Genomic DNA, 12,358 nt, shown 5'->3' with positions numbered 1-12,358 from the left:
CACCAAAAGCTTCGCGCTTCGCGCGGGAGGGGGAAACTCCCCCTCCCTGCACCCACCCCCTAGGGAGCGAGCTTCGCGCGCTCTGTAAGTATTGTCACGCTTCGCATGCATTTACCGCCCCCTCCAAAATGAAATCCTGGCTACGCGGTTGACCACTGGCACTAAATCTATTAAACGGCACTTTCTTAGGCTTAGCGGGCTTCAGTTTATCAATTGATCTTATAAATAAATGCACACAGCAAACATGAAGCAATTGTTACAATAATTTACTGGCAAAGCTAAATGCATTTGTTACATAAAACAGGTCACAACAGGCTTACTTAGCTGAAATCTGTCTGATAAGAAAAATATGTTCAGCACCTGGACATATCTTCTTCACTAGATTAGTCTTCATTCAGTAGTATAATTTTAAGCTGGTGTCACTTGTTTCGAAACAAGATGTTGTCCAGCGGACCCAGCCAGAGGAGCAATCAACAAAACTGACACTGAATCTTTCATTCGAACGCAAGGCATGCCTTCCAAGAAAAGGGGGAAAAGATCAGGTCCATGTCCCAAATGGCAACAGCGCTCCGATTTCTGCCTCGGCCCCAGCGCCTGGAACATCCTCGCTGGTACGGTGCGTGCAGCATCATGAGCATGCAGCCCCTCAAAAACTTTCCGACAGCAATGACCGAGAATCTTTGCTAGCAGAGCCATACACCCTTGTTTTAGAAAATTATCTTAACTCTTGATTTGCGATAAGAATGAATAGTTTCTAAAATTCCAGTCACACTCCAGCTCTCGCTCCGGTACTATCTCGCTCGTACAATGATAATATTAACACATCCTTTCAGGCCTATTCAACTCGCGGGACGAGCACCAAACTGTACTTCAACAGGTGGTATCGATATCGCGATAACCATAACGGAATTCGGTCGTCTGCTCCTCTTCAACATCATTGATCAAGGGAGATGAGAATGCTATGAGAAAATGATGATGAAATGAGGAATTGGCGAGAAAAATGTATTTTATTTGATGAATTCCTTTTCTTTTTTTTAACGACTCAAACGCAGGAATGTATTTCCCACAGCCCTATTATTGATTGAATAGGCCCTATTCTAGAATTCTTTTCTTCATGCGCCTTTGACGAAAAGCACACCGAAATAAACTTTGAAGATGAAGCGTAGACGTACCCACCCCCCCCCCCCACAATCACTTTCCTCTGAACGATAAAATCACAATTTTTTTTATACTCACATCCAAGCAACAAACAAGCGTCATCAGAAGGCAACTGAGAAGAGGAATAAGCCATTGTACAAAATCCTTCATCTTGGCAGCAGCTTATCAAGATTTTACGTTAAGCTGATCTCCTGCACGAAGTAACAATCACAAAATTAATCTAAACGATTGTTGTTAAAATCAATAGTTTTGTTTTAATAACATGGTAGCTCTGTAGGTTGTGTTTTGAAAATAGAATCAACTCGGATGAAAGAAAACGTTTGATAAAGAGTTGTCTTAGCCTATTTCATATCACATTGTAACCTATAACGTTCATGTACTTAGTAATGATTTATAAAGAGGTATATAACATATTTTAGCATAAATTTTGAAGGCGTATAATTCGTTTGATAAACATAATTTAGAAACGGGTGACATTAGGGTAAAATGCGAGACGATCGACCCAAGTTCGTTTTCTCAATTGAACGACAGTGGTAATATTCAATTCAGATTTAAAATTTAAAAAGCCGTGAAAAATAAAAATACATAAATATGCAGATTTAGATAAAACACAGGATTAGGAGCCCCTGACAGTTTTAAGAAAAAACTTGTAGGTGGAGCACCACAAAGACATAATGCAAATCAATTTAACAACATCCAAAACAAAAAAAATGAGAGCTGCAGGATATATAAATAGCTACTATCATGCTCTTCTTTCTTCTATGTTTCTTTTTCTTTGCATTTTTTTATCCATTTTTTTTTCAACCTCTGCAGAGTTTATCGCCATTAATCAATACATTAAACACTGTAAGTTAAAACAGAGAATATAACATTTCAATTTTCCACAAGACAGTGTTTTAAATAACTTAACGAAACAGAATAAACATTAATTGATTTTATCAAATTGATTTCTTTTCTCATATAAAGTTATTTTATCATATTTGCAACAATGTATACCTTCACTGAAATATTAAATGAAGCCTTACAATTCATGATTGTTTTATAATGTGAATATGATTTATGGAGGAATGGCGCATAAGCTGCGCTTAACAACGAAATCAGATTAACATTTCGAACCATATTGATGAGAAAGAATGATAATAATAATGGTATGGATTTATAAAGCACACATACCGTCCAAAGTCCCAGCCACAGTACTTATGTATATAAACAAGCTTGAAAATAATATATATAATCTACAAATCAGCCTAGAATTAGACGATGCAATGGTACAAATGTTTTTACAGTGTTTTTTGTCTAGAAACAGATAGACCTAAACGCTTATACAAAAAAAGAGGCAGGAGCAAATGACATGCACTTTTTCATTAATTCAGAAATCTAAACATCACATGAACTCAATCACTTTCAATCATTTTACAGAGTAAAACATAAACTTGGAAATGTTTAATCATTGTGGTTTAATTTCTACTCACCTCATAAGAGACGTAATATCATCGATAAAATGAAAAAAAATCAAACCGAAGAATATTAATATAAACTCATTAATAGGTTTCAAACAAGGTTTGCCTGGAGTAAAATCCTTCCAGAAATGTCAGCTTAGGCCTGGTGGAGAATTCTTCCTGCACCCGAATGGTACAAAGATAAAAGTGTAATATTAGCTGTCGTATAGCTTGATATATTATTGTCGGTAAGTGGAAAAAATGTAAACATTTCCGAATTCCAATGTTAGCTCTTGTCTCATTCGTCTGCTGGAATGATATGAAAATTATATCTTTGGGAGTAGCTATGGTAGATGAAGTCAGAAACACTATCCCCTTTGGGGCTATTGTAACAGGTGTCTATGTTATCATCACCCCCCCCCCCTCCGACTTTAGACCAACTGCCATCGTGTGCGCCCTATCGACCCCCCCCCCCTCTCTCTCTCTCTCTCTCTCTCTCTCTCTCTCTTTCTCTCCCCCTCTCTCCCTCTCTCTATTTCATTGGTTTGGTTCACTTTCCTTTTTTTTCTTTTTATCACCTTCCTCTTCGTTTCCTTGGTATTTCTTTAATGCAGCATCAACCCAGTACTTATTCTTGCTTATTCATATTTTTTATAATAAAAAATTGCCTTCTTCTTGTTTTCGTAATTCTTTCCATTTAACTTTTATGCATTTCTCTTTTCTCAAAGGTTTATGGCATTCTCTCTAGTATGAATGTCTAGTAACACGAAACGGAATGTTGTAGCACTAACACTCTAAAAAAAGTTTACCCAGTATTGGATAAAATGGGAACAAGCATGTTGGTTGGGTAAAAAAATATTTTGTATATTTTATGCAATGTTGCGTTGAAATAGCCCAATCATGGCGTTAAAAAATACCCAGCACACATGCATGATCCCTTTCTACCCAATATTGGGAAAAAATTTACTTAGTGTTTTTTTAGTGTAGCTGGGATGATCCAAAGCATTAAGGGCCACAGCTCGGCATATGGGGCAAAATAAGGAAAGAGTTGCAAGTGGGCGAAGAGAGCGAGAAACGATTTTGACCTTTTGAAAATGAAAATCTAATTTTAGGACAGGTTTTGACATGATATTCAGAAAATGGCATCATATCTTATTATTTTTCATTTTCTTTCCTCCTTTTTTTTAATTCTTAGTCGTTTTGGCGATTCATGTGCTGGCAAACAACCCCATCTATCCGCTGTTGATTGCAGCCTTAAACTATTAAACTGCACTTGAACTTTTAATATAGTAACCTTGCCCGATCAAGGTCCCCACGTCTCTGGAGCTCAAGTTCAAGGGGAACTCTTTAGCATCCAAACGTAAATCAATGCGGTCAATGATTTAGGGAAGTTCTGACAAAAACATGCATTGGTTGCATTGGTGTGCTGGCTCGGATTATGATAGGGCTGCAACCCCCTCAAAAAAAAATAATTATAATGATAATAATAATAACAACAAATAAATTTAAAAACAAATAAATAAACAATTAAATTAATTAATTAATTGATAAATAAATAAATAATAACAATAATGATGATAATAATCATAATTAAATCAATGAATAAATCAATATTATATAAATATATTAACAAATAAATCAATGCCCCCACAAAGTCAGCCGTTGCCATCTGTGTCTGAATTGACATATGATTTGCCAAAAGCCTAATAGGGAGGTATCCTCAAACTCACTGAAATAAATTGAACATTGATTTAAGAAATTTTATGAAGCTTAAATGAGTGAACATAACCTTTTTATTTACCAATCTCAGGAATAATACTGATTCAAATACATTTTATAGGTCTGTATTACAATGGCAATTCAACTAATAATGCATTCATTTTTCAAGGATTAATGTTTAGCGATAGCTGGGACTTGATGATATACTTTCAAAGAAGCAAATGACACCCATGGTAAACTAAGTGAGGACCACTAGCGTACCTACAGGGGGGCAGACTGCCCCCCTGACGAGTCACAACCCATGCAAGGGACATATCCCTGCCCCCCCCCCCCCCCCCCCCCCCCCTCGACGAGTCTTGAAGACTTTTTTTTTTTTTTTGGCTTGTCAAATTTTTTTCTGGTACGAAATCCTTTATTTGTGGTTGAAAAACTTTTTTTTTACAATTTTTTTTTCAATTTTTTTGGCGGACGAATTTGCCCCCCCCCCCGTGGAAAATCCTAGGTACGCCACTGGTGAGGACCAAAACTCTCCCCCTGTGGAATGCCACATTACTGCCAGAAGTGTTGTTACTAGAATCAAAAGAATAAATGTACGTTGTATATTGTAACGAAAGTTTACATTATGAAATTTACTCGATATTATACGAAATATATTGAAAATAATTTGATTCTTACTTTACAAAAATAATTCTGAAGTCAGGTCTTTGTCTAACATCGTGAAATACATGTAAAAAAAACTCTCCCTGCATTAATTGGTTGATTGATTGATTGATTGATTGATAAGTTGATAAAATAAAATGAAAACATCCTTGAAAGCTTAGCTTTTTAAAAATTGTTTTCTCCAATTAATGAATCAGTGACATATAACAGTAATACAGAGAGAAATGTATTTATAAAACGATACAATAACAAACATACCAAAATAATACCAGAACAAGAAAGCATTTTTCGTTAAGCACTTTAATGTCTGCATTAAATTCACGAAGGATATACTCTCCTGACCTCCAATGACTATGATGTAAACAATGTCATTTAAATTTATCCTAGTGCAAACATAATTGACTGAGTCGCCAAAAATAGTTTATTGGCGTCTCGAGTTGCTTATTCCTCCTTGGATTTTCTTCATGAAAAAAGGGAATGTTTATACGGACAAACAGGAAGAGGTATACTTGCTGTATCATGATTTCTTATGTTAGAGAGAATGTTTGGAAAATATTGAAAACGAACAGATCATTCCTGAAAAATAGATAGAAATTCTTCAGACTCATAATTTCCTTTCTATTTTCTTAGAATTATTTTTCATGTCCTATCATGCAAAGGGTACGTCCACCCTAACAAAACTTAATATGAATAAAAAGAGAAAATCCAACAAGCATAACACTGAAACTTTCATGAAAATCGGATGTAAAATGAGAGAGTTATGATATTCTTAAATTTCGGTTTTTTTTCAGAAAACAGTTACATGCGCATCCTGGTTGGTATGCGAATGAAAGGACTGAAGACGTCACCCACTCACTATCCATTTTGCATTTTGTTGTATGAAATATGAAATATTCCCATTTTCTTCTTCATGACTGTGAAACAAAGTTTTATTCCTCCCTGAATATGAGGAATTACCATTGTTTTAAAATTTTGTGGTTCAGTAAAGTTATTCCTTATTGTCAAATCTGTAAAAATAAAATGAAATATTGTATAATTCAAACAATAAAAAAAAAGAGAGAGTGAGGTACGTCATCGACAGTCACTCTCTCATTAATTTGCACGTCACTGAGTTGTGTGTTTAACCGTTTTGCGAAAATAGGCAAAACCTTTTAATGTCATAACTTTCCTATATTATATCCAATTTTGATGATATGTTTATCGTTATGCTTGTTTTACTTTTCTCTATTAATTCAATTTTTTCTAGTGTGGACCTTTGAAATTAATGCCTTTTTCTTGTTTTGATTTCAACGACATTTTTTACAGAAGACATCAGATCATTCAAATCGTTTTAGTAAATTCACCCATGTGGCATTTCTTATAAATTATATTTCTCAGCCTGAATCTGTATACATTGATTTACATTTTATTCACCAAGTATCCGTTGCATACCTTGGCACTATTCAGATTTATTCATTTAAAGAATATTTCCCAGCTACATTAATCATACTTTGATTTATCACGAGTTAATGTTCAATCAATGTTAAAAATTGATAAGAAAGTTTAATAGAAAGAAATAATATTCACCCTTTCATCAGCATAGGCTTGGGTAATTGTGAGCAATGCAGAGAAACATGTGAAATGTCAATTTCGTTTAAAAGATATAAAATGTGGTACAAGAATCGATCCCTGAGGAATGCCACGTTTACATTCGCATGCATCAATCATATCGATTCAGTATTATGCTGGTGTGAATTTTGTCATTTCTTTTATTCCTCCCTTCAAATTCTGTATATCTCTTTTTATGTATTATTCATTGCCTTCTCTTTATATTATTTTCTTTGCAGCTACATTCCACGATGGAAACAATAAAACCATCGGAATTCTGCTTTCCCACGATTTAAACCTAGAAGACTTATTTGATTTCTAGGGCCGTAGGGGGGGTCTGAATTAGAAAAAAGCGAACCTTTTTCCGATATACAAGTCAGTTGGACTCGACTCATTGCGGAAGGGGGGTCTTGGAAACCCTGGTACTTTTCATCTACCATGCTAAAATGAGCGACTTGCCCTCTTCTTTTTTCTTCTCTATATTCTCTATATTATTATTATTATTATTATCTATTTATTTATTCATGTTTTATTTATAACAAATGATAAAATAAGGTGGAGGGTAGTTCGATTCAGTTATAAAACTGCTTTACAACGAAGCCCTCCCCCTTTACAAACATAAAATAGACCATAGACATGATAATATATACATAAATTATTATCATTAAATTGTTGGCGAACGGCGGGGTTCCGTGGAACCCAGCCCCCCCCCCCCCCCCCCCCCCGCCCCGCTACGACCATGATTTCTAGTGAAAACAGATGATGTGCGTCTGTCTAGAATATTTATGAACAGAAATAAATGAAACTTGCCACACACTTAGAATGGAAAGGAACAATGAACATTTTTGTTTCCCATGGAGATTTGAGTTTTTCAAATGACAATGACACAGACAAGTATTGTTTTAGGCCAAACAACAAGATAAAATATTTCCATGTCTGTCATATATATTTGTTTATCATTTCTCATCCATGTTCTTTTTCTATTAAGTAATTGTCGACTCTCTCAATGCAAAGGAGCAAATCTGACCCCTAATCACACTCCTCTTAGAGTGAGATGAGGGGCCAGTCCTGAGGGAATAATATTTCAATCTGTCAAGGTCGAATTTTGACCCTTTTCGGAGTGAAAGTGTAAAAACTTTCACTCCAAAATAGATTTTTAAATTCACTCTTGGAAAATTGAAATTTCATTCCATCAGGACTGATCCCTCATCTCACTCTGAGACGATTGTGATCAGTGACCAAATAAGCTCCTTTGCATTTAGAGAGTATTTATTTACGGGTTTATTCATAATTTATTCATTTATATATATTCTTTAAACAGGCCTATTATTGTATTTATCTCTTATCATTTTCTTTTGTTATAAGATTTTATTATTCAACGAATTATACTTTGTTTCAATTATTTCTTCTTTGAGTTTAGACAATAGAGTGGAGTAGCTGTTGAATGTTGTGATAAATCCTGTCTGTCCAATGATGATGGGCTATTTTGAAAACCCTTTCTGATTCATCCATTCTTTATCTCTGATATTTTCCGAAATTCTTTATATTCTTGTGCCTGGATATTATTAGGGCCAATGACCCAAGTAGGTTTCTCCTTTTCTTCAAATCTATAATAGGGATATTGAATAGTAACGAGACAACACAATTAATAACCTATCTCTCTTTTTTTTTCATCCCTTATTTCCCACTTTTTATTTATCATTTTATTAAAATACGAGGGCGGCTGGCATTCCCTTGTAGCAGTACATAATAGTAATTATCAACTTTAATAGAGAATATAAGCAGATTTCTGTTAAACGTTTAATCCTCATAGAACATAAAGATTCAGAAGTAAATGGATTATATACACGATATGAAAATAATCCAACACTTATACTGATATTTAATACCAGAAATTCGAGCCTATTATTGGTATTGTATATAACAATTTCGGTCTCTTTTCCTAAATTCTTTATTTGGGGGACGGGGATATTCAATGTGTTTTGATAATAAGGTTTTCCTTTTGAATTCTTAGAGGCGAAATTCGGAATTTGTTTAAAATTAAGGATTAGCCAAGACTGTTTGAGACGTGCCTAACCCACAACGCTATGCAGCTTGTAGGCCCTATACACTAAACATTCATTGTGAAAAAAATGTTTAAGGAATAGGTATTCTCTTCATGGGAAAATGATAATAGAACGTTTGAAGAAGAAAAAAAAGACCGATTACATTTAATTTCCTTTGCTATTACCATGATTTCATGTGATTCAGAATCCATTTTTACATAACCTTTTACTCAAATACATATATAATCATAAAAGAGAGATAGATTGGTTGGTAGGCAGATGAATTGGTAGGGGTAGATAGATAGATAGATAGATAGATAGATAGATAGATAGATAGATAGATAGATAGATAGATAGATAGATAGATAGATAGATAGATAGATAGATAGATAGATAGATAGATAGATAGATAGATATATAGATAGATAGAAAGATAGATACCATTATATCCTACATGAATTAAATCCTGTATGCTGATTGGTTTAAATAGCATCATGTGACCAAACATATTCTCACTATTTTGCGATGATGTCGAAAATGAAACGCCCACCGAAGAAAAAGTGCTATTCCGTGACGTCAATGTAATAGTCGACTATTCCAACATTGACGTCACAGATCATGATGGCGCAAGCACTAATACGCGTTCCGCGCACTGAGCGAGCTAAGCACTTCATGAAAAGTAGGTCAGTCAGCGCCGCGGCGGCTGGTTTGGTTAAGATTTTTTTTAAAAGATGAACTAAGATTATCAAGATCTATAGCTTATTAAAGTAGGATATAAAACAAATATACCAGGCCTTTATTTCGAAAGTATAGAGATAAATTATTCATCCTCGGTTGTACTGAAAAAATAGTAATGCCAGTCCAACCTCGGATAAATAATTCCCGCTATACTTGCTCAAAGCCTGGTATATTTGTATAATATACTATAGCCTACAATATACATGTATATAAAATTGCAAATAATGTATTACACAAATTAAAACGGGTCAAGTATTGCGGTTGAATAAACAATATTTCAAAACGCAGTAACGATGACTTGAACGTTATCCCCAAAATCATATCAGCCCATTTTTTGAGCTTGACAACTTACCTTCCTTCTGAAAAAATAGTAGGCCATGGGGGCTGGGGCATCCCCTCTTGTGTAAGTTTTTATTATTTTTCAACGAAACAAGTCCTCCTTGATGACAACATTTTATAGCACATTAATGGAAGTATTTGGAACAGGTGGTTCACGACTGTAACCTTGGATTCATGCCAATTTGTTTACTATCACACTGACCCTTGACCTTTTGAAGTTCATGACTGTGTCTTTTGGCAAAGTATTCCTTGGTTCTACGACATTTGCTCCGGCGACAATTGCTCCGATGGAAAATTTTCATATTAAGCCAAACATAAAGTCTATTCTCCAAAACTAAATACACAAAAAAAAACTATATATTACAATCCTAACTCTATATATAACTCTATGCCATCTGAGATATTAAGACAGGTAAGACATGAGTGATTGTTGCAGGAGTAATTGTCGTGTCACCTATTCGGTTATTATCATTCTTGGTTTAGAAGACGTAACATTTAACTGTTGATCGTGCATGATAATGATATTACTGATGTTGAATTGATCAAGGGAGGATACAAAATTAGGATCTCATAAAAGTGGCGTAGGATACTCTATGTATATTTTTGGGGTAGTCTATTTTTCTGACAAATAAGAAAGATTTGTCACTTTTAATCTAGGAATTAATCACCACTAAAGAAAATAAGTATTGTTTATGGCGATGACCAGGCGTGCAGGAGCATTGGTGGCGGAAGCAAAAAAATTTAGGGGTGTCCACCTAAAATTTAGGGATGGACACAGGTAAAAAAAATTGACAAGCAAGCAAAAAAAAAATGGTATCAACCAAAATTTTAGGGGGGAACAAAACAATTTTAGGGGGGGTCCTCCTGAATTTAGGGGGGGGCGCAGGAAACAAAACTGACAAGCAAAAAAAAAGTTATCAACAGAAATTTTAGGGAGGGGGTCCGTCCCCCCCCCCCCCCCCCCACCAGTATGTGCAGGAGCAATTCTCGGCGTGGGAGGGAAGGCAAATCACATCCCAGGAGTCTATTCTTGTTTTCCTTTCTTTTTTTTTTTTTTTTTTTTTTTTTTTGGGGGGGGGGGCTCTGTCACCAATATTGTTTGATGGAATTTAGGACGGCAAACATAAGTTTTCCAGAGGTATTGGAGAAATCAAAACAAGCTTAACGCTGAAAATTCCATCAAAATCGGATGTCATATAAGAAAGATATGATATTCAAGAACATCGCTTTATTTCTCAAAAAATAAATTATATGCAAATCCTGGTCGGTATTCAAATGAGGGAACCAGTGATTTCACACATTTATCATTTCTTTTGTATAGGATGAAATATGATTTCTCCTCATAATGTGAAATAAAGTTTGATTCCTCCGTGAAAATTTGGAATTTCCGTTGTAACCTGTTGTGATGGGGTCGAGAGTTTCTTTGTTATCAAAATCAGCAAAAAAAAATGAAATTTTGTATAATTCAGACAACAAAGTACAAAGAGCTGTGATTTTGTAAAAGCCCTATGGGCCAAAAAAAAAAAAAAAACGCACATATCCACCTTGTTAGGTGCTCAAGGCGCTCCTATATTACCCGGCTAAGCTAGGCGTTCATAGCGCACACAGCTTTTTAAGGAATTACTTCCTACCGGTACCCATTTACCTCACCTGGGTTGAGTGCAGCACATTGTGGATCAGTTTCTTGCCGAAGGAAATTACGCCATGGCTGGGATTCGAACCCACGACCCTCTGTTTCAAAGTCCGAAGACTAATCCACTGGGCCACAACGCTCCACGTAAGGAAGTTACATACCTGGGTTACGTCATCAATGCTAATGGTGTACTTCCTGACCCCAACAACATCAACAAAGTAGCATCTTGGCCAAGACCAAAGAACCCTACCAATGTCAGATCCTTCCTTGGACTAGCCTCCTTCTATCGGCGATTCATCAAATATTTCTCAAAGATCGCCTCTCCACTGACCAAGCTCACCCACAAAGGAACAAAGTTCACCTGGACAGAAGAGTGTGAGGACTCCTTCGATACACTGAGAAGAGCTCTCGCCAATCCGCCTCTACTGGCATACCCAGATTTCTCAACTGACTTCATTCTATCCACAGACGCCTCTCTCACTGCCATAGGTGCCATACTCCCAGGTTCAGAATGGAAAAGAACGAGTAGTCGCCTACTTCAGTCAAATGCTTAATAACACCCAACAGAAATGGTCAACTTACGACCGAGAGTTATGGGCTATTGTTGCATCCATCCGTCCGCCATTTTCGACACTACCTGCGAGGACAAGAGTTCACTATCTTCACAGATCACCAACCAATCCTTGGCTACAACAGAGTACCAATTTAAGACGATGTTTCAGGTCGTCGAGCCAGATGGATAGTCGAACTCAGTGCACACACTTTCCAAATCAAACACCGGAAAGGCCGTCAAAATAGCCATGCAGATGCCTTATCCCGACGACCACCATCCTCTGAGCAGAGCGTTAACCTGGTAGATGTACTAGAAGACAACCCAAGACCAACTGAAGTTACCAACCAAGCAGAGCATACATGTAACATGGTACAGACTGGTTCAGCCTCTCGTCGAGCCATGAGTAAGGAAAGCCGGACCATTGACAAACCTATGCCTGCACCACCTAAAGTACCAAATGAAGCTGAATCTACCGACACTCCCAAAA

General features: G+C 36.1%; 1 protein-coding gene across 1 annotated transcript; it reads left to right on the top strand.

The window, feature by feature from the left end:
• Positions 1–11,389: 11,389 nt before the first annotated feature.
• LOC135157536 (uncharacterized) lies at positions 11,390–11,872 on the top strand. The gene has a single exon (XM_064113448.1). The coding sequence runs from the start codon at positions 11,390–11,392 to the stop codon at positions 11,870–11,872; it is 483 nt and encodes a 160-aa protein (XP_063969518.1).
• The last annotated feature ends 486 nt before the right edge of the window (positions 11,873–12,358 follow it).

Source organism: Lytechinus pictus, chromosome 18 (assembly GCF_037042905.1).
Source record: "Lytechinus pictus isolate F3 Inbred chromosome 18, Lp3.0, whole genome shotgun sequence".
NCBI lineage: Eukaryota > Metazoa > Echinodermata > Echinoidea > Temnopleuroida > Toxopneustidae > Lytechinus > Lytechinus pictus.
The sequence above is the reverse complement of the archived record's forward strand: the minus strand, read 5'-3'. Positions and strand labels throughout refer to the sequence as shown.

Coding starts and splice junctions, on each gene's coding strand:
- LOC135157536 (XM_064113448.1), top strand. CDS start 11,390: ATGGCTGGGATTCGAACCCACGACCCTCTGTTTCAAAGTCCGAAGACT.